The following is a 21,130-nucleotide window of genomic DNA, read 5'->3' as shown; positions in this document are numbered from 1 at the left end:
ATCACCCTGTTAGTCATTTTTAACATCCTTAGTATATTTACAGAAGTTTTTATGATCATATGATGAGTGTAACTTGTTTCAGGAGAGATAATGAGAATAAATTAATATAATCATGGGATACAATATTAAGAGCACAATCCGTTAGAATTTCCACTGTTATAATTTTGCCAAGAAATTCTATTCAGTTGTTTGAACTAAAACATTTATGGCAGAAAAGCAGCATTTTATTTGTGTTTAGTTGAAAGTTTGTTAATTCCGTAAAGTCAATTTGTCAAGTGTAAAAGTGTAAGTCGACCTCGAAAACAAAAATGTTTTGAAGCCGCACACGAAGGCGGAAGTGACGATCGGATTTCTCTCTCGCTCCAAGACTTCACTTTGCGCACCACGCGGAGGAAAAGTAAAAAAAAACTCCCAGCATGCTTTGTTCAACATGGCGGCCTCCTGATGTCGGCGTGTGTGTGTAAACACCTGAAGCCAAAACTAGGAGCAAATTTAAGTTTACATAAATGATAAATACTACGACAATAGTATAATACAACCCGTCTTTGATCGCACGAGGAAGCAACGATGAAGCTCAAATCAAAGTCGTCACATCACAAATCTGAGAACAAGTACAGGGTGAGAACTTACAGCATGGATGCATGGACTTAGAGATGAAGCTGTCTTAACCCAATTAGTTTATTATATCGTCATTAAACTGGTTAGGTAGAGTAACACGCACAGTAATACAAAATTCATTTCGCTCTGGGATTCACCAGTAGAATTGAAATTAAAACCCCTGATAGTGTCATATTTGCATTATTGACACTATGTCTGTTTCAGTTTCTCACTTTTTCGGAAAGACTTTCCAATGTCAAGATTGATGTTATTCATCGTATTGACAGGACTGGATCTTACGCTGAGGTATGTACAGTTATATAGAGAGAGTATTAGAGAGAGTATTCCTCTCACTTGTACGGTTTGTTTTGTTGCACTTTGATAAGTGCTAATGTGATTTTCTTCTAATGCAGGAAGTAGAAACATACTTCTCTGAAGGTCTGAGAAAATGGAGGCAACTCAACTTGACAGAGCACTTCAGTATGTATTTAACATAGTAAAACGTTTTCCTAACTGATGTTAGATCTCAAGTTCTATTTCTCTAAACCTGGAGAAAGATGCTTTCGCCCACAGCTGATGTCAAACTGGTCCCTTTCCTCCACAGCTGCCTTTTGGAAAGAAGTGTCCAACATGTGCCATTCATTCAACATGCTGGTCTTCCATCAGAAGTCCATAGTGGAGAGTTTGAAAACACACCTGGCTGTTCCCAACAGTCTGGCCTACCAGCCACTCCTGGAGTGAGTCGTCTGCTTTGTGTTTCTCAGTATTCACACATGCTAATGGCCGATCTACTTACCTCATCTTATCTCCTCCATCCAGCCTGGTGGTGCAGCTGGCGAGAGACCTACAGACAGACTTCTACCCTCACTTCCCTGACTTCTTTGTTCTGATCACCGGACTGCTGGACACCAGGGACACAGAGGTCTTGGAGTGGGTTTTCACATGCCTGTCCTACCTCTACAAGTACTTGTGGAGGATCATGGTGAAGGACATGAACAACATCTACAGGTGAGAAAAAGGGTTATTTACTGGGTAGCTTTGTAATTATGGTTGGTTTACGGCTGCATTAAGCAGCTACTCTATAGTTCCTTTTTGCCGTGCTATTAGTGGAGCAGATAATGGGTTTTACTAGTGATTAAAACGTACAATATTATTTGGTTTATATTATTCTGTGTTGTGTGCCACAGTTTGTACAGCACACTGATGGCACACAAGAAGGAGCATATTCGCAATTTCGCAGCAGAGAGCTTCGCTTTCTTGATGAGAAAGGTAAAACATTGAGTAAGAAGTTATGGTTTCACATTGCAGCATTTTATATATTTTATATGTTTTACTTTGTTTTTATTTCTACCTGTAGGTTCCCGACCTTGACGCTCTGCTGACCCTTATGTTCCTGGACCTGCAGCAGAACCCAAACAAGACACAGGGAGCAGGGCAGCTGCTGTTCGAGATGTGTAAAGGAGTTCGACACATGTTCCACTCCTGTGCTGCGACTGTGAGTGTCTCCAGGGAGTGTGTAGCTTGTAAATGTCCTTGAGCTTGTGACTGCACAGAGTTGTATAAAAATACACTGTAATCCTTCACTGTTTCTCTCCAGGCTCTGCCTGTGGCTCTGCACAAGCTTGGCCCTACCACCAGCCCGGGGGTCTGTCTGCCATGGGACACGGTCAGGGATGCTCTGGATCACATGGCGCAGGCCGCAGCCAGCCACGTTGACATAGAACACTTCCTGGTGTTGTGGGAGTCCTTACAGGTGCACACACTGAGCATCATCTCCTATAATATTAACATTAGTTGGATGCAGAAACGAAGCAACATCATAAATTATATATGATTTATGTGTCTACTTTGACTGGTTCATGGGGTGTTTGTGCTGTGATATGATCACATTTGATGCAGGCCAATGTGGTGGAGCTCCTTGATAAGATAGAGGCCAATGAAGAAGAGGCTGCCCAGGCAACTGATCAGCTTGAGAGGCTGCTATACATTTTCCACACCCTGGTCTCCCACAGGGATGGAGCCAAGGTCACCAATCCAGAGGCTGTTTGCCAGGTAAAAGGAAACTATTTAGACATTTTTATGACTTCAATATAAAATGTGACTGAATATGTGCAAGTAATATTGTTTTGTTTCACCACTTCCACTGTGGCTGCAGACGGTGTTGCGGTTGATTCAGAGCTCTGCTCTGTCGTCCTCCTGTTCACGTCTCCTGCTCCAGATCACCTCATCCCTGCTCCTCGGGGAGAATATCACCCTGCCTAAGTCACTGATCCAGGAGGCAGTTCAGAAGGTGTGTTTGTGTTCAACAGACCGTGTTCACATTTTTTCTGCACGTGCAACCAGTCTGTGTGTGTGAGCCTCTCTGACTGTGTTCATCAGGTGTTTGCCAGTCAGGTGGGAGAAGCCCTGATAGTCGAGTTCACCAAGGAGATGTTCACCATGCAACAGTTTGAACAGGCAAGTTGTGATGGGTGATAAATCCAGTGTTTTCCTCTGCCTCTGTTTAATTTGGTCCACATCTCCCTGCCACTAACTTGTAAGCTCTCGTCTTCCCTCCTCCAGCTCTTCCTCCCCAGCCTGCTTCATTTCACAGCTGGGTTGTTTGGCTGTGGAGACATCGCCTCTCGCAATTATGGCCTGGATCTTCTGGTCAGTCTTATCCTCGCTAAAGCCCCACCCCCTACAGATGGCTCCATGGCTTTTGAAACATACCCACTACTCTTCACTGGACACGCGGCTGGGTGAGATGCAACTCTGTATTTCAAGTAAATAACGTGTCTGATTTCTGCAGCTGCCTAAATTCAGATTAAATGTGTTTAGCGGTGAGAAGAGCGATCAAGCCAACGGTACGGCACCAGAGCAACTAGCAGTGCCAGAGCTGGTGCTGTCATTGATCAGATCATGTGAGCAACAGAGCCAGTGCATCACTGACCTGTCCCTGCCTTGGGCCGCCCTCACTCTGCTCCCACACCTCAGGTAACACACGGGTTAACCATGTTAGAACAAAGCTGATTCTCCAGAATCTGCCTCCACTTGTTGACTTTTTGCTTTTTGTAATAGACCTCTGACTCCAGCTAGCGTTGTTCCCGTTGTGACCACTTTCCTGAACCGCCTGCTGTGTGAGATCGACAGTGAAAAACTGGGGAAAGGTTTGTTTGGTTGTTCATCGTTCACAGTGGACAATGTCAGACTAAAGAATGAACTGCTCCTGTGCTCGTTTGTAATATTGACCTCAGCTTTTCCTTCCAGCGGGTCTGTTTGTGGCCCGACAGGCCCTGAGCTGCCTCCTCAGTCTGGACAGTTCTGCACAGCTTCTCTCACTAGTAACTGTGGACAAGATCACGTCGGTCCTCAGGTGTGCCATTTTTTCACTGCCTAATGAGTCCATGCTGCCTCTGCCTCATTTATTTAACTGATTCGTTACATCCGCGTTCCTGATTATTATAGGAGGTTCCCCACAGACCTGTCAGCTCTTCTGTTAGGAGACCTCTACTACACGCGGCTGTCGCTGAGCGGCGTATCGCAACATCTTTCACACAGTGCACTGCTGGAGCTCTTCCAGATCCTGCATGCCAACCTCTCCTCCAACATCTCCAAGGTAGCATTTATCATTGAACCTTTAATTAGAAGATTTAGGTATAGATTTATTTAGATTTGGATATATAAGGAATTATTTAAGCAGGTTTGCATTTTTTTTGTCTTCTTCCTCAGATCCGCCTGCTGACTCTAAGGATCCTCTCCCAGTTTGAGGCAGACCTCCCTCCACAGCCTGCGGTAGGAACGTCAGGCAGATCACGTCAAAGCTACAGCAACGGTGGGGTCATGTGTAGATTCATTCGACCGTCTGTCCCTCTGTTAAGGCCGAGGACAACGCGGACGTGCAGCCGGTGTTTGCCGTTTGCCTGCAGGCGGAGCTGGTGCCCGCCTCGGTTCACGACTACAGGGAAAAGCTGCTTCACCTCCGGAAGCTGAGACACGACCTGGTGCAACGCTGCCTGCCTCAGGGGCCGCCCGGCACCTTCCAGCAGGTACAGTAATATTAAAATAAGCAACAAGGCATAAGTTGTTGGAGAGGAACAAAATAATTAAAGAAAACTGCAACATCCACCTCCGCTAATATACACTAAGATCTATGAATTTACAATAGCTGGATTTATCATAATATAATGAGAGGAGCTGCTTTAGTTGTAGACCATAACAACTTCCTGTTTGCATCTTTCTCTCTACTCAGGTGCCTCTACGTTATCTTATTGCTATGCTGTTCATCAACTTCAGGCCACTCTGGGACTCAGTTATTGAACTTCTTGTGTGAGTATTTTGTGATCAGTTCCAGTCGTGATGCAGTTGCACGGTGCAACAGGTGGTTTAACCCATGATTGTCTTCTCACAGGAGCCATGCCAGGGGGATGGACAACAAGGACTTCTGGGGCGTCTACCATGATCACCTGGATATGGTGGCAGGGCAAGCTGGTAAGATCTCAGCCTGCTCGGATGCAGGATGCTGGAAAGTGACGATTTCCTCATTTGTAACGTGTTGCATTTGTATTCTGCCTGCCTTTAGAGAAAGAACTGCAAAGTGATTGTGAAGACGATGGCCTTAGCGAAGAGGAAGATGAGATCAACCATCAGAGTGAGCCCGGCTGTGACGTCATTGAAAGCGGGGACGTGGGCGCGCTGTTCCTCGAGCAGCTGACGCGGACCTGCCGCCCCGATGACCGGACTGACTTCCCCAACTTTCGCAGTCTGCTGTGGCGCGCTATGACCCAGTTCCCCGACAGGGTGGAACCACGCAGCCGCGAACTGTCTCCTCTGCTGCTCAGATTCATCAGGTTATTGTTTAAAATGGACGTGATTTACAACAAATCCTTGTGTGCAAGTGTCAGGTTTTGATGGGTTCTTATCTGGCAGGAATGAGTTTTACTCTGCCGACCTGCTGGTGGCACCCACCCAGGACCTGAGGAAGAGGAGCGATGCTGCCCTGCGGGAGTCGGAAACAACTGTGGAGGAAGAGGAGGGGGAAGAAGAAGAGGAGGAGGAGGAAGAGGAGGAAAACATACAACAGAGGAAGGGACCATCAAGGAAAACTGCTGCCAAGTAAGACATCAGAATTACGCTGGTTGCTTTAAAATGAGGTTGTCATGGTAACTCATAAACACAGGAAACGGACTGAGAGCCTTTCTGGATTTGTTTCCTCTCACAGACAACTTATTGCTCACCTGAAGGTTTTTGCCCAGTTCTCCAACCCTCGGGCTCTTTACCTGGAGAGTAGCCTCAGCGAGCTCTACAACCAGGTACGCCCGGCACACTTCAAGGCCCAAAAGCTGTTACTAACGAGGCGTTCGTGTTCAGACGTCTGATTTTCAAGCTAAAGATGCTTCAGCTTGTTTCCTCGTGTTTGTGCTTTCAGTTCCTCTGCCATCAGGACCAGCAGATCCAGCGAGCGGCGCTGGAATGCGTCCTCACATACAAAGACCCCAGCATCGCTCCGTACAAGTAAGAATACCTACGTGTCTGTGTCTCTCTCTCTCTCTGGCCTTTGGTTAGATCACTGTGGCCTCTTTGTGAGGCTCCTGTCGTCGTCCGTCTGTGATTACGGATGAAGGAGCGTAACGCGTCCCCTCCGCCTCAAGAGATGCCCCTGGTTGTTAGCGCGTTATCCAGTTACTGCGCTGGCAGATTCACCTGCAGACAGACGTGCTGCTTCCGAGATGTTTTGAATTACGGATGATTGCACCCGTGGCTCCTTGTTCAGGATCCTGCTGCCATAGTTACCTAGTTTCTGGACAATGACACCGTAGAACCCTTGTGATTCCTCATCTCACTGTTTTGATTTTTTTGTGTGTCCAGAGAGAATCTGGAGAAGCTACTGGACGACAAACACTTCAAAGAGGAGATTGTCCATTTCAACATTTCCGAGGAAACAGGAGTGGTTGAAGCTTCACACAGAGAGAGACTCATCCCACTGCTCATGAGGTGATGCGTGCGTTTTAGAACGTTAAGATGTAGGCGAAGTAGAACAGCTTCAGCAGGTATTCACCCGCCTTGTGTTTGTCGTTCATGATGCAGGATCTTGTTCGGGCGTTTGCGCAGTAGATCAGGTAGTAAGTTCCAGGGAAAGTCCAGCACCGCCTCACGGTCCTCCATCATCCTGCGCTTCTTGGCGGGCTGCCAGCCCGAGGAGCTGGGAATGTTCATCGACCTGCTGCTAGAGCCGCTCCGCCATCACAGCCAAGGTAGCGGAAGATACGAAGCTGTACGTGGTCTTCATACATGCACATCAGGAAAACAGCTAACCTTTATCTCATTGCCCGTGTGTCCCCAAGGTTCCTGTCTGGCCGCAGTAGAGAGGGCCGTGGCCGAGACGGACGTGGCCGCCGTGCTGCCCCTGGGCCGCCAGCAGAACTTGCTCGACATCATTAACGTGCTGATCCACAAAGTTGGCCACCTCATTCACATGTACCTGCCGAAGGTGCTGCAGATCCTGCTGTGTGTCGTCGCCTCTGTGTCCACCATCCTGGACAAGAGGGAGCAGGTACAGAATCCAAAGGAGGCCGATACAATGATCAGATTCCTCCCATATGTCAAATATATGCCATTAATTATCTTAGCTGCTTGCCTCAATGACCTGCATGTAGTGAGGGTTGTCTTTGCCTGCAGCTCCGTGCAGGTTGCATCAGTCCTCTGAAGAACCTGAGGCGACTTGGCCTCCTCAGGGTGCAAGACTTTTTCGAGTGCTTCGACACGTACAGCTTCACTCCAGACGAGCTGGACGCCGTCTTCGCGGCCGTCGTGTGGCCTCAGGTACCTGTCGCGTCTGGAGTTTGGTGTTTTATTTCTTATCTGTTTCCAGGCAGCGTCCTTGACCTTTTGTGTGCGCAGGTATGTCGTCTCCCCACTGAGAGCCCTTACTCGCCGACCCCCCTGCTCAAACTCATCCACGTGTGGTGTAAAAATGCCAGGTCAGCCTGTCACTTCTCCTGTGGTCTTATTATTGTAGCATCGCAGATTGGTTCGGTTGTTTTATTCAGACGAATGCGTGTCTCTCAGGTACTACCCCCTCCTTGCCAAGCAAAAGCCGAACCACCCAGAGTATGATATCCTCCTCAACGTCTTCGCCCTCCTGTTTGCAAAGAACGCCTCCCCAATCACCATCAACGTCGTAATGGATATAGCCGAGACCCTAGCAACCGCAGAGGACTTCGTTGCCTCGGAGACGGAGACAGAGCTGACGGTCAACGACTGCGTGTTCTCAAAGCCCGAGGAGGGATCCCTCATCGCCGCAGGTTATTTTAGCTGTATTGTAGCAGCACCAAATACTCCAGTGTCAGGGTTATTGTTGCTGCATCACTCGATAAAGTCACACGTGTAACATGTGGAATCCTTTCCAGACTCTTTAACTCTGGGCTCCAAGGTGCTGCTGCCTCACGTCTCCACCGTGCTGCGGTACCTCAGTGGAATCGTGAGCAACACCGCCAGACTCAGGAAGAAGAAATTCAGGGCGCAGGTGTCCAAAGAGCTCAACATCCTCTCCAAGTTGGTCTTCTTACATATCTCCGCATATATCCTTATCCAATTTTAGCGGCTGTGTCAATGTATCCGAGACGTTTATTCTGATTTTTTCTCTCTCCAGGATCAGTCGATTTGTGAGTGACAAGGAGCAGAGCTCAGTGCTCGTCAGCCTCTTGGTTCCCTACCTCCAGAAAGGCAACAACCCTCAGGTTAGAACTTAAGATTTGTCTGTGAGTGAAGGGAACTGAATGCACCCAGTTAGCAAGGGTTTTACAAATCTGACAGTTTCGGAACCTGCCTCGCTTTTTTTTTATTTCAGGAGACGGTCCTCGACATCCTGGCCACCGTGCAGAACCTGCTGCGACAGTGTGTGCAACCGTCCATGTTTCTGCAGCCTCTCAGCAAACTCTTCTCCGTCATTCACGAGAAGCTGACCAGAAAGGCCCTCACCAGCGCCTTCCAGGTGCCAGAGATCAAAATACCACCTTTAGTTCCTGCTGTTGGATACATAGAATGTATTTTTGTAACTTTTAATGTCTCGATGCTGCTGTGTTTCCAGACTTTGTCAGACTTTGAGCCTTCACTCACATACATCACGGATGTGGCAGCAAAGGTAAACATTTATCATCATTTCATCATCATTTCATCATCATTTCCTCATCATCATATTCTTTTTGCTTCATTATGATCTGCAACGTTCGTGCTCTGTGTGTCCTCTCCAGCTCAACGCCTTCGACAGCCGGCACTTAGACGAGGTCTACTTCGACGTGCGCCTCACAGCCTTCCAGGACGCTAGCAGGCGGATCAGAGAGATGCAAACTCTGGACCTGGACTACATCCGCACCGTCGTACATATCTGCTTCCACACCTACGAGGTTGGTGATTCGATGACTAGATATACTACGTATGCCCCCCTTCAGGACTTTTATCACCTGTCTCTCCTCGGATGCAGATTGGGGACATGTCGCTGGCAGACAACGCCACCTTGTGTCTGTCTGCGGTAATTACCCAGATCGCAGCAATCGGAGCTGGAGAGCGGACGTACAAGGACATCATTCAACACACGATCCTGGATGCTGTTCGCAAAGGGCTCCGCAGAAAGACAGAAGTTAGTTAGAAGACTACAGGAGGCCTCTAGTTTCTAAATACGCCCTAAGCTGCATTAAACACCCACATGTCTCCTTTTTCATGTCACCAGAGCGTTCAACATGAATACACCAGTGTTCTGGCCTGCTTGGTGAAAACCTTTCCCTCCAGGAAAGACTTCAGAGACCTGGTTCAGCTCACCAACTACAGCGATCCAGAGTCTGACTTCTTCGAGCACATGAAGCACATCCAGGTGAAAACCCATGGAAACAGACATCTGTCTCCTCTTACACAAACGTCACCCCGCGCTCACATCGTTTCTGTCCACTTAGATCCACCGCAGAGGTCGCGCGCTGAGGAAGCTGGCCAAGCAGCTGACCGACGGCACCGTAGCGATGACCTCCCGCTCCCTCCAGCAGTACATCATGCCCTACGCCTTGACCGCGCTGACGGATGAAAAGATGCTGAAGGTGAGTTGTGCACAGGTCCAACCAGCGGTCACAAACCCACACAGGGGTTTCCTTCCTTCCTTCTGTGTCTTGACCCCCTCTTCTCCTCCCACGCTGCAGCACGAAAACTTAATAACGGCATCGGTGGAGATGGTGGGCGCAGTGTGCCGCAAGCTGACGTGGTCTAGATATATGTACTACCTGAAGCAAGTCATCCACCTCCTGCAGACCGCGCAGGTGGAGCAGAAGCTGGCTGTCAGGTACGACTGTGTGTGCTTTAAAAGCGTCAGTCCTTTATACTTTGTTGAGTTATTTTTTCTCAACCACTAATTCCTGACTTTCCCTCTCTGTCCTTGTTCAAACTGCAGTTTGCTTGTCACAGTTCTTGAGGCGTTCCATTTTGACTATGAGACGCTGAGCAGAGAAATGGAAGCTGCTAAAGCCAGAGAAGGTAAGTGACTGAATGGATTAGAAGTTTTTCCTCTTTGTTGTTATTGTTTTAACCGTTTTAATGTTGAGTGACGATGCCTAATATTTAAACTATGGCTCCCATGTTTAGGGTTGCTTTGAATGGATTTTGTTCTGCATAATATTGTTAGAACTGATGAGGTAACTGATTATAAATGTTTGACTCCACATAGCGGGTACGGCCACAGTCGATGTGGGAGACGAGGAACAAGCTGAAGCAGACGAATCGGATGCGAGCGATGACGAGGAGCCAATGGAGATCGACAACAAGGCAGATTTGTCTGCTGTTCCCATGGAAACGGACAACAACGGCGAAAAGGAAAGCGGCGTGGTTGAGAAGACGGCCACCGCTGCAGCCACTGGGCCGGCGGCCCCTAAACCGCCCCCAGTGGCCAGCGGCCTGCCACAAAGCGAGAAGGAGCTGGAATCTCTGATCGCCACCATCCAACAGACTGTTACCAACAACGTGCTGCCACGCCTGCACAAGTGTCTCACTGCTAAGGTACAATGTCACGGACACTCATACGAACTTCATCTGTCCTAAAAAGGTCATATTAGCAGAATAATAGTGATGTGTTTCATATAGATAAAGCGCGATGACGAGCACAAAACAGTGAAGTCGAAGGGTGTGAAGAACGAGGAGGTTGCGCGGATCCCCATAGCCTTCGCCATGGTCAAGCTGATGCAGACTCTGCCTCCAAACGTAATGGAGGCCAACCTGCCTGGGTATGCAGCCGGCGGCTTGCATCGTTACTAAGTGCCTCCGCGTTACATGTGAATAGGGTTAACATTTGTGCTGCCCCATCCAGGATCCTGATCAAGGTGTGTGTGCTGCTGAAGAACCGTTTCCAGGAGATCCGTGACGTGGCGCGAGTCACGCTCGTGAAGATCCTCGAGACGCTGGGGTGCAGGTACCTGCAGTACCTGCTCAAAGAGATGCAGAGTATCCTGATGAAGGGCTACCAGATCCACGTGCTCACCTTCACGGTGCACCAGCTGCTGCTAGTCCTCAGTTCCACCCTGAAGAGCGGCGACTTGGACCCCTGCATGAACATGCTCATCAGTGTAAGAGCAAGTTTTTATAGGTTAATCTGTACTGTGGTTTGTTTGCGGGCTTAATCTTTATATCTCTTCTGCTTTGCTTTCCTCGCCGATGGTCAGATCTTTAACAACGAGCTGTTTGGGGCTGTGGCCGAGGAGAAGGAGGTGAAGGGGATCGTCTCCAAACTGATGGAGGCTCGACACAGCAAGAGCATGGACTCGTACGAGCTGCTGGCCCGGTTCTGCAGCAAGGAGAGCATCACCACCCTCATTCTGCCTCTGAAGGAGGTGCGGATTATATGGCTGTACTCAATGTGAGAACTACAGTATAGGGAGAAACAGATGCTCTACACTGTGTCCCTCACTTTTTCTTCCCCTAGATCCTGGAGACGTCGTCCAGTCTGAAGGTCTGTAACCGCGTGGGCGCTGTACTGCGGCGAGTGGTCCTGGGTCTGCTGGTAAATGAGGGCATGACCTTCAAGGATTTCCTGCTGCTGAGCCATGGACTGATCAGCCAGAGTCTGCCACTGCTCACCAAGAGAGACCGGTATGCACACACACACACACACACACACACACACACACACACACACACACACACACACACACACACACACACACACACACACACACACACACACACACACAGCAGGCTGCTCTAACCACACATCAACACACCATAGTTCACTTCACTTCATTATTATCCATAACTTATGACCCTAGAGAGAAAGGCTCAGCTCAGCCTCCACCCGACCCAAGGCTGCCTCCTCCCAGCTGCTTGCTCCTGCCTCCAACTCCCAAAAGAGGCATTCAGAAAGCTCCAGTCAGCAGCCGGACCAACATGCACATCCTAGTGGATGCAGGACTCAAGGTGCCCAACACCCATCAAGCTAGGACACAATGATTCCGGAATTTTTATTATTGTCAGAAAATCTCAAGTCTTTATTGTCATTCTTTGTCTGTTTTACAGCTGCTTCACATGAGCTTGAAAAACATCAAAGTAACATTATCAGAAGCCTCCGCTCTGGAGATGCTGGATCCCTTCGTGCTGCTGCTGCTCGACTGCATCGACTCCATGCACGTCAGGGTACTGCAGTCTGTTTACATGTTACACCTATCACGCCCTAATGAATCAAATAGACATTTTAACATTTCCTCCCTCCCATCACTGTCCTCTCTCACGCCACTCTCTCCCAAGGTGATCACAGAGGCTCTGGTGGCGTTCATTTGGCTGTTGAAGTTCCCTCTCCCAGCGATACAACAGAATGCCAGCACGTTGACCAAGCAGCTCTTTGTCCTACTGAAGGATTACTCTAAGGCCGGAGCTGCCCGGGGCGAGAACTATGTGCTGGTTCAGAACTGCTTCAAGGTACTGCATCCGCTCATCCTGCAGTTCACTCAAAAGAAATGCCTTTAACAAGATCTCTTCTCTTTGTTTGCCTCTCAGTGCATCACTAAAGTGCTCGCGAAGAAGATCCAAGGCAACAACATCACGGAGACGCAGCTGCAGGTGCTGCTGGGATACGCCGAGGAGGACATCTATGACCACTCCCGCCAGGCCACAGCGTTCGGCCTGCTGAAGGTAATCGGTGGCGCTCACGAGTGTCTGACGATGTTCTGACCCCCGCTCGCTGAGCTGTGTGTGTGTGATCACGTATAACTTGATGTGTCCTTCAGGCAATTCTATCCCGGAAGCTCATTGTTCCAGAGATGGAGGAGGTGATGAAGAAGGTGGCCCAGCTGTCTGTAAATGGCAACAATGTCATGATAAGGAACAACTGTCGACAGGTACTTGCATTTAATGTAACAGGTGCATTTTGCCATAATAATGGGAGCAGGCTTAAAAAAAATGTTGTCGTGTAGATCTATGTGAAGTACCTACTGGACTACCCGCTGGGCATGAAGCTCAGGGATCACCTGGACTTCGTGGTGGCTCAGCTGCAGTATGAGCACAGCACAGGCAGAGAGTCTGTGCTGGAGATGCTGGCGTACGTCTTCCAGACTTTCCCTAAGGTACGTTACACCTCAAACTGTAGCATTAGACTTGCAAGTATTAACTTTTCACCTCCTCAACATTATGTTTTTCTGTGTGTTTCTGTGTAGAAATTGCTGAGTCAGTACAGTGGTCTGTTCTTTGCCCCGCTGGCCCTGGTCGTGGTCAACGACGACTCGCCGCGCTGTAAAAAAATGGCCACCATGGCCATCAAGGCCCTGCTGGCCCACCTGGACCTGAACAACCAGAACACTCTGTTCGCTCTAGTGAGCACCTGGCTGAAATCGGAGAAGGTACCGCCCATCTAAGTGCATTAAACCCAGTGGCTTTGGAGCATCAAATCATCTGGTTCCGGTCATATTTGATCTTATCTTCACCCCTGTCCTCTCAGACCAGCCTGCGGCGTCTCGGTGCTCAGGTTTGCGGCCTCTTCGTGGAGGTGGAGGAGGAGAACTTCGCCCGTCGCCTGGACGAGCTGCTGCCTCTGCTGGAGAAGGAGCTCAACCCTGACAACTATGAAGATGTAAGAGCCCCCCCTATTAAAATGATCTCAAGGCAGTTTGCTGAAAGGAAGTGTTTTTGTAATGGTGTCTGTCCTGCAGATTGAGGAGGAGAAGCACGAGAGGGAAGCGGACCAGCTGCTCTTCAGTTATCTGACTCTCATCACCAAACTGAGCCAACACTGCGGGTTTCTGGAGCTCAACAAGCCTCAGGACACGCTCATCAGTATCTGGGGTAAAAGATCAACACTCCCATTATTAACACGCATGCACCTTGTACTGTACTTTTACTGATCCCATCACCTCGTGTAGGTCACATTGAAGCCCACCTGCAGTTCCCTCACTGCTGGGTGTGGCTCACGGCCTCGCAGCTCTTCGGTCAGCTGTTCGCAGCCCAGCAGGCAGAGCAGCTGCTTTCCACTTGGAGAGGAGACGGTAAAGATGCCTCAGCTCCGTCGGTGGCCTCGGCCTTTCTCACCAGAAACCTGGACAAGAAGGTGAGGCTAATTCAAAGACACGGCGAGCTCATTTCTGCACACTCTCTCCTCGCAGTCGGTGCGAAATCTCCTTGTCTGCTGTCTTGTAGATGAGGGAGTTGGCGTTAACGTTCTACAGTCAGCTGCATTCAAAGTTCCTGGACACGGCATCAGGAGAGCAGGTGGACACACACCACATAAACATGCCTCGGGCTTTGTTGTTATTCACGTGACATTTGATTGACAGCCGTGTTGCGCTCCCCACACAGGTCATAAAGAACTTGCTGTTCATCGGCAAGGTGATCCACCTGATTTCCCCCGAGTCTGATGCCACTGAGGAAGCAATGAGAGAAGAGGAGGAGGAGAAGGAGGAGGAGCACCAGGAGAATGGAGACGAAGGGCAGGAAGTAGAGGATGAGGGAAAGTATGTGGAGGAAGAAGAGAATGGGAAAGATGATCGGCCGCCCACTCTGATGTGGCTGATAAAGAAAATGTCACTAATGGCCAAGAAAGAAGCGTCCAACACACCCAAAGTTCCCATAAAGGTGATTTGAGAGCAAGTAGGTGTTTAATGTAAATGTGTTGGGGGTAAGTTATAACATTTTCTTGCTCTCACCCACAGAGGACATGTGTGTTCAAGTTCCTGGGGGCGATAGCGATGGACCTGGGGAGGGACAAGCTCGGCCCCTATCTCACCACCATCATCGCGCCTCTGTACCGGGAGCTGGACAGCACGTACGCAGATCAAGGTAACGGCTCCACACCTGTCCTTTTTCCAGCATCCAAATGGCCGCTGCTAACTGGAACCGTCCTCTCCACCTCTGAGCAGATCCCACGCTGAAGAACCTGGCGCAGGAGCTGATCGAGCTGCTGAAGAAGCAAGTAGGCCTGGAGAGCTTCTCGCTGGCCTTCACCGCCGTGCAGAAGGAGTTCTCACAGAGGAGAGCGGCCCGCAAGCGCTACAAAGCCCAGCAGGTATGACAGACGAGCCCACACAGTAGATGTAATGAGTCCCTGGCAGTGGAGTTGCATATGCCTTTCCTCTGTTCTTGTCCAGGCTGTGGCCAATCCCGAAATGGCCGTCAAGAAGAAGCTCAAGAAGCACAAAAACAAAATCGAAGCCAAGAAGAGAAAGATCGAGTTTCACCGGCCTGGATATAAAGCCAAGAAGCGGCGCAGGCACGCCCTCAAAGACTTGGCCATGGTGGAGTGAGCCGTGTCACTACATCACACTGGGCGGAGGTGAAAACAAGCTGACGGACCCAGTAACGTGACTGATTAGCGGACAAACGCTGGCTGGGGAGTCCCGACTCGGCAGATTCCATCAGTGTGGTGTCAGGCTGAGGGACATGTGAACACTGTTTTTGCTGTAACAACACCCTTGTACGACTAGAAAGGAGACGTGGTGTTAGAGTTGTTGCACCACAGAAACTCTGCACCACTGTTGACTTGCAGATTAGTTTTTCTGGTGTGAACTGACTAATGACATGTCCTCAGATTTGTATCCTGTGCGGTAAATTAAAGGGTATTTGTAATTAAAAATGAAATTTTATTATTTTTTAGCAGTATGTCAACAGCATTGCAATTACAAACATACTAATACTTTACGGAGACTTGTAATGTACTGTGTGTATTACATCCAGTATATGTGATTGAGTGAGTTTGCTCAGTATTTAGTGCTTCATTACCTGTACTGCAGAGCTGTGGATCTGCACAGTCATAGATGACGTATCATTAAACACATTAAACACATTTCTTTAGTACAATTCAGTTTAAATGTTCTTTTCCTGCATGGCTGTGCTTGGGCTCACCACTTTGAGTGGAACATGGGCATCAGTGATATGGAATTGGCTTACAATGAGTAGAGCAGTGTGATAAGCACTAAGAAAGGTACAATACATCCTGACTGACGTCACGTCTATTACCGTTATCCTGATCTAAAGCATCATGATCTAAGTAATTACTATTACATCTGTAGCAGATATCCAATCCTGGCGCATTTCAGTGCAGGAGACTTGGTTATAACTCACTTTAATAAACATACGTTAGAGGATTTAAGATATAATCTGTGTCGGGTCAGAGCCTCTGGTTCCAGGCCTCGAGCATCTGGGAACAAGGTGGAGGCGAAAAGCTCATGAGACTTGAACTCTTAACCTCTTTTTTACTGAAGCAAGGCCTAAACCTGTCTGTAAAGTATTAATTGTTTCGCGAACTTTGTCTTGCGAATCACTGCAATGCTTCACATGTACAAGTCTGGCAAATAACCTAGAGATTAAGCATATTGTTGGTGTTATTGTGCTTTGCAGACTCACCCAACAATTAAAAGTAAAATAAAAATTATAAAGGACATAAAACACCAATAGACCATCCACAATATTCAGAACAACAATAAATAATAACACGTAAGGTCAGAGCAAATGATTTAAAAGAAAACAGGATAACACAACAAAGGACAGTCTAGGCAAGGCCCATGGTGTAGACTATGTCAAAGGAACCACTAGAGATTAGAAATCAATAGATACGTGAAATTAAAAGTAATTTATTTATTTAACCAACACATACAGAAAGAATACAGTGAAATTATTTAATTTCATAACATATATAACATTACTACATTACAGTGCTGTTGACTGTGCTAAGGCCCGAGAAAATAAGCAACTAAATGGATTATAAGTGTTCCATCTTTAATGATTTAATGTTGCGTGACATTTTCTAATATTTAAACTAGGCCTCACAAGTTAGGGTGTATTTACTGATAAAACTAAATAAATAATCTTGACAAGTAGGAACAGCCACAATTAGTCCAGGAGACAAACAAACAAATCACACGCCAGCGATGATGAGGAGATGATGGCGGCCGACAAGGAAGCCGACTCTTGCTTTTAGCTTGCGTCATTGCTGAATGTCTGTGTTAAACGTGAATGGGGTAAATGATAGCGTTGCCTCATCCAGGACCCTGATCAAGGCACATCAAGGCTACTGTTTCCAGGAGATCTGTGACACTGAGACAGGGTGAACCAGCTGCTGCCAGTCCTAAATTCAACCCTTAGGAGAGGTGACTTGGATCCCTGCATGAACATGCTCATCATTGCAAGAGAATGTTTTTAGAGAATGTTTGAATTTTATTTGGTCTGTGGATCATCTGCGATTTCTTTATAATAATGGTCATTAATTTTGATCAACTTGTGTTTGAACGTAATCCACCATAATGCGTATTCAGATTGTTTTTACAATTCTCTAGATGAAAGGATTAAGATCAGAGAGATGATCCTGAAAGGGCAAATATACATATCACACACTACATGACTTTACACAAGCTAAATAACTATACAACACACACACATATATATATATATATATAGATAGTAGGAAAAGTGAATAAAACCCTGGACACAAAACACGCTTACCAATAGCATCTTTACTGAGATTTCACTGTACAAGCAGATATAAATATGCCACAAACTATGCCATAAAACTTTGCGCATACAGTTAGTGTTCAGTAACTAAGGACTAATAAACCAACCCTGCAAAATCAAGGATTTCAGTCAGACTTAAAACCATAAATAATGTTTTAAAATCTGAAAAAAAACAAAAAACAAATCGATTAGAGGAAAAAAAACACTGCAACTGCCTAATAGGTAATACGAAACAATACAGACTGCAGTAAGAACTTGACAAGGGGACATGTAGAGAAAAAAAACTGTTTGAAGCACTTCAAGGTCTAAGTAAAAATGAAAACATTTCATAGAATTCAGCAGTTTTATCACAGAATTTGATTTCAGATTTGCTAGGATGCAATGTTGTATAATTAGCAGAACTGACAAATGGCTATGCTGCCTCCTGATGGATCTGCCGGGTGTCTTCTCGCTTGACAGTAGGATGTTGACACGCTTGAAATCTAGCTTAATTACATGCAAATCACTTAACCACTGTGGGAGAGAATGTTCCCGATGATGAAATAGCCAAATTGCAGAAATGCTAGAAAGCCTTATTTATTGTTTTCTTAACAACCGTGTTGTCATGTTTACATATGCATTTATAAAATTAGCAACCTTTAACACGTTTTTCCAAAGGTGTGTAAGAAGTAAACACTGCCTGATACTTACATGCACTTGCAAAACATACAAAAATATAGAAACCGTGGGCAGACTGTTCTTTATCCACCGGTTCTAAAACCTTCACTTGCCTTGTGTGTGTATGTTATGTGTATGTGTGTGTGTCCGTGCATGCATGCGTGTGCGCCTTCAGTTCTTAGTCCCAGGCTTGAAAGGCATTGGGAAAGTTTGGCCAAGGCTTCAGGTGGGTATGAGGTGTGGTAAAGAAGGGAGGGAGTGCAATCACTGGTCCAAAGGAAAGGAGGATATGGGAAGGGGTCAGTCACAAGGCTTCATACAGAAGGGTTGAAGGTCAGGAGTATGTACAGAATGGGCAGGAGTCTTTACTGCCGAGTCTTCAGGGAATCAACCAGCCTATGAGGACAGGGAGCAAATCGTTCAGTAAACAAAAAAAGATGTTTATTGTGTATTAACGCAGGACATTAGTACTTCTACAACACTAGATCGTTCTGGATCTCCATCACAACAGAAAACAACCAAATCCTATCTTGTATCTTTATCATAATGTTCCCATTCCTATTATATGACGTGGCAATGCTCACCATTCCATTGCCTCATCCAGGCCTGTGCCTTTGGTAGCGGAGGTCTTGAAGATCTGCCATTTTCTGTCTTTGAGCGCAGGAAGGCCCAGAGCGTTCGCCACCTCAGCTGGAGTCATTGCCTGATCCATGTCCTGTTTGTTTGCAAATACCACGAGGATGGCCTTCTTCAGCTCTTCTTCCTGGATAACAAACAAAGTTGCAGAATATAATACAAGACAAATGGTAGTTCCATATATTAGTGTAAAGAAAGATAAAAGTTGCTGTAATATTTGAGGAGTAGGAAAAGTAGTACAGGGACTTTCTCCCTGAGCTTCATTGTTTGAGCTTGCAAACATATATTCTCTCAACCTAGTTAGATCCAGATTGTAGATTTCTAACCTCCAACATAGCCACCAGCTCAGACTTTGAGATGCCCATCCTGTCACGGTCACTGCTGTCGACAACGTAGATAACTGCATCCGTGTTTGAGTAATAACACCGCCAGTAAGGCCTGCGGAGGAGAGAAGGTCAAAAGGTTAAAGAGGATGAACAACTAGAAGAAAAGGCTAGGAGGTTCAGTAAAAAAAACATTGCCTTAAATAAGGCAAACATAAGCATTAAAATAAATAAAAGTAGAAAAAGGTTGAAGAAATATGTAAATGAAGAAATACTGGTAATGTATTTCTTGAAATAAAATTGATATAACAAAAAAAAAAACAACCAAAAAACGTGTATTTTGGTGACACATAACAGAGTGTAAATGTGTGTTTAGACATATTTACAACAGGAAGCACTGCAGCACAAACACGATCTGCCACTTCTACCAACCTGATACTTGTCTGTCCTCCAAGATCCCACACCTGGAACTTCAGGTTTTTATATGTGACTGTTTCGACGTTGAAGCCGATTGCTGCACAGAGAGAAACCAGCGCCTGATTATCATCACTTTCTTATGTTGTTGTTTCATTGTTGATTGTACAAAACTTAATGACCTTAATCGGGTGAAATAAATAAGAAAAACAAATTTTCAAGATTAATAAAGGAATCATATCCATAAGCACACTGTTGCTATAGTTACACTTATGTGAGTGGCAAACATGCAAACAAGCAGCATTTGAAACTCAAATGCAAAAAATACAAACTAATTCGAGTGCTTTGAAGGCGAAATACATACTGGGAATTGTGGTGACCACCTCTCCAACCTGCAGCCGGTACAAAATGGTTGTTTTTCCTGCACCATCCAAACCGAGGATCAAGATCCTCATCTCCCTTGTGCCAAACAGGCCCGAGAACAGACTAGAGAAGAAACCACCTGGAGACCCACAGGAAAGGAAATGTTAGTGCCAAGTAGTGTATCTTTTTAGTAGGCATACAGATAATGTAGTTCTACTTTCAATGAAAACTAAATAAAATGGATGATTCCTTCTCAATAACGACTTCATGAGAATACTGACAACTGTGGTATTAGATGATGCCAAATGATGTCTTTGAAGATACATTACTTACATAAAACAGAGTTTGATCAGTAGTAATGATGACAAATAAAAGAAGAATAAGAATAAACAAAGAGGCCATACACATTTTCTGTTTACGAAAGGCTGCAGCTAATTTAAATTCAGTTGCTCTTGGTTTGCCTCAGGTAGTAAAGCAAGTTAGCCGAGGTTAGCGTAGTTACAGTAACAACAGCGTTATGGAATGAAATCAACAACAAACACACGTCCTTATTGTCAATGCCATGATCAGTTAGCGGGGGCAACGTTTAGAAACTATCCACACCAAAACACCATAGATGACAAACGTCAATCACTGTAACTAGTCAACGCAGCCAGCTAGCTAGCTAACTTAGCTAACTGGAACTCAGCGTTGAGTGAGGGACGCTGATACAAGACTGATACCTGCCTTCTTGTTCAAGCGAAACTAAGTTGTGTATAGACTGAACAAACAGTTATTTTTATTATTATGTACCGGTAACTAAATTACTCACCCATTTGTGTATGACAGTTCGCCTAATAGCAGAAACACTGGCAGGTTTGCTACACACAGACCTTCTTCCGTGTGGTTGACGTGTCACTGCCCGATGTCACAACCTCTATCTTGGATTTAGTTTCCTCCTATTCGACACATTCAAGATGGCACATTGAATTACAACAAATGTATATCTACCTATAGATATAATTATTTACATTTAATACGCGTGTTTTATGAACAATTCACAAATTCTGTCTTTTGGGCATTTAACACATATGGCCTATATGTGCGCTACCTAATAAAACATGGTTAACATGTTTTAATCGAAAGTGCGGTGTCTTAAAAAAAGATTAATTCGGACGGTGTGTGCAAGGTGCATTCAAGAACGCAAAACACTTTCACGTTCA

General features: G+C 46.4%; 3 protein-coding genes across 3 annotated transcripts in view; 1 reads left to right on the top strand and 2 right to left on the bottom strand.

Annotated features, from left to right (window-relative positions):
- The first annotated feature begins 416 nt into the window (after positions 1 to 416).
- utp20 (UTP20 small subunit processome component) lies at positions 417 to 15,865 on the top strand. Its single transcript, XM_029163396.3, has 60 exons — positions 417 to 618; positions 823 to 903; positions 1,011 to 1,077; positions 1,202 to 1,334; positions 1,417 to 1,605; positions 1,785 to 1,866; positions 1,955 to 2,092; positions 2,195 to 2,350; positions 2,497 to 2,649; positions 2,753 to 2,887; positions 2,977 to 3,054; positions 3,160 to 3,338; positions 3,418 to 3,573; positions 3,658 to 3,746; positions 3,847 to 3,952; positions 4,045 to 4,195; positions 4,309 to 4,371; positions 4,458 to 4,625; positions 4,829 to 4,905; positions 4,988 to 5,067; positions 5,159 to 5,426; positions 5,506 to 5,691; positions 5,798 to 5,888; positions 6,005 to 6,090; positions 6,445 to 6,570; positions 6,664 to 6,830; positions 6,921 to 7,129; positions 7,255 to 7,398; positions 7,477 to 7,556; positions 7,645 to 7,880; positions 7,986 to 8,130; positions 8,228 to 8,315; positions 8,426 to 8,569; positions 8,666 to 8,719; positions 8,829 to 8,981; positions 9,059 to 9,214; positions 9,305 to 9,445; positions 9,525 to 9,662; positions 9,762 to 9,901; positions 10,010 to 10,092; positions 10,283 to 10,611; positions 10,696 to 10,835; positions 10,919 to 11,174; positions 11,271 to 11,438; positions 11,531 to 11,697; positions 11,874 to 12,021; positions 12,121 to 12,237; positions 12,349 to 12,519; positions 12,598 to 12,732; positions 12,828 to 12,938; positions 13,014 to 13,163; positions 13,254 to 13,436; positions 13,535 to 13,666; positions 13,746 to 13,878; positions 13,956 to 14,140; positions 14,230 to 14,301; positions 14,389 to 14,664; positions 14,742 to 14,868; positions 14,949 to 15,094; positions 15,177 to 15,865. Exons 1-60 carry the CDS (start codon positions 568 to 570, stop codon positions 15,330 to 15,332), a joined length of 8,469 nt encoding a protein of 2,822 aa, XP_029019229.1. The 5' UTR covers positions 417 to 567; the 3' UTR covers positions 15,333 to 15,865.
- Positions 15,866 to 17,517: 1,652 nt separating this feature from the next.
- Positions 17,518 to 20,866, bottom strand: arl1 (ADP-ribosylation factor-like 1). Its single transcript, XM_029162434.3, has 6 exons — positions 20,740 to 20,866; positions 19,930 to 20,067; positions 19,584 to 19,665; positions 19,155 to 19,266; positions 18,777 to 18,955; positions 17,518 to 18,588 (listed from the first exon to the last, which is right to left on the bottom strand). Exons 1-6 carry the CDS (start codon positions 20,741 to 20,743, stop codon positions 18,558 to 18,560), a joined length of 546 nt encoding a protein of 181 aa, XP_029018267.1. The 5' UTR covers positions 20,744 to 20,866; the 3' UTR covers positions 17,518 to 18,557.
- The window catches only part of rpap3 (RNA polymerase II associated protein 3), a 35,018-nt gene continuing 34,251 nt past the window's right edge, over positions 20,364 to 21,130 (bottom strand). Inside the window, exon 18 of the transcript XR_008695488.1 lies at positions 20,364 to 20,377. The gene's annotated coding sequence lies outside the window, so the exon portion shown is untranslated. The remainder of the gene's footprint in view (positions 20,378 to 21,130) is intronic.

The sequence above is a fragment of the Betta splendens genome, chromosome 9, assembly GCF_900634795.4.
Source record: "Betta splendens chromosome 9, fBetSpl5.4, whole genome shotgun sequence".
Lineage (NCBI taxonomy): Eukaryota > Metazoa > Chordata > Actinopteri > Anabantiformes > Osphronemidae > Betta > Betta splendens.
Note: the sequence above shows the minus strand (reverse complement) of the source record. Positions and strands in the feature narration are given on the sequence as shown.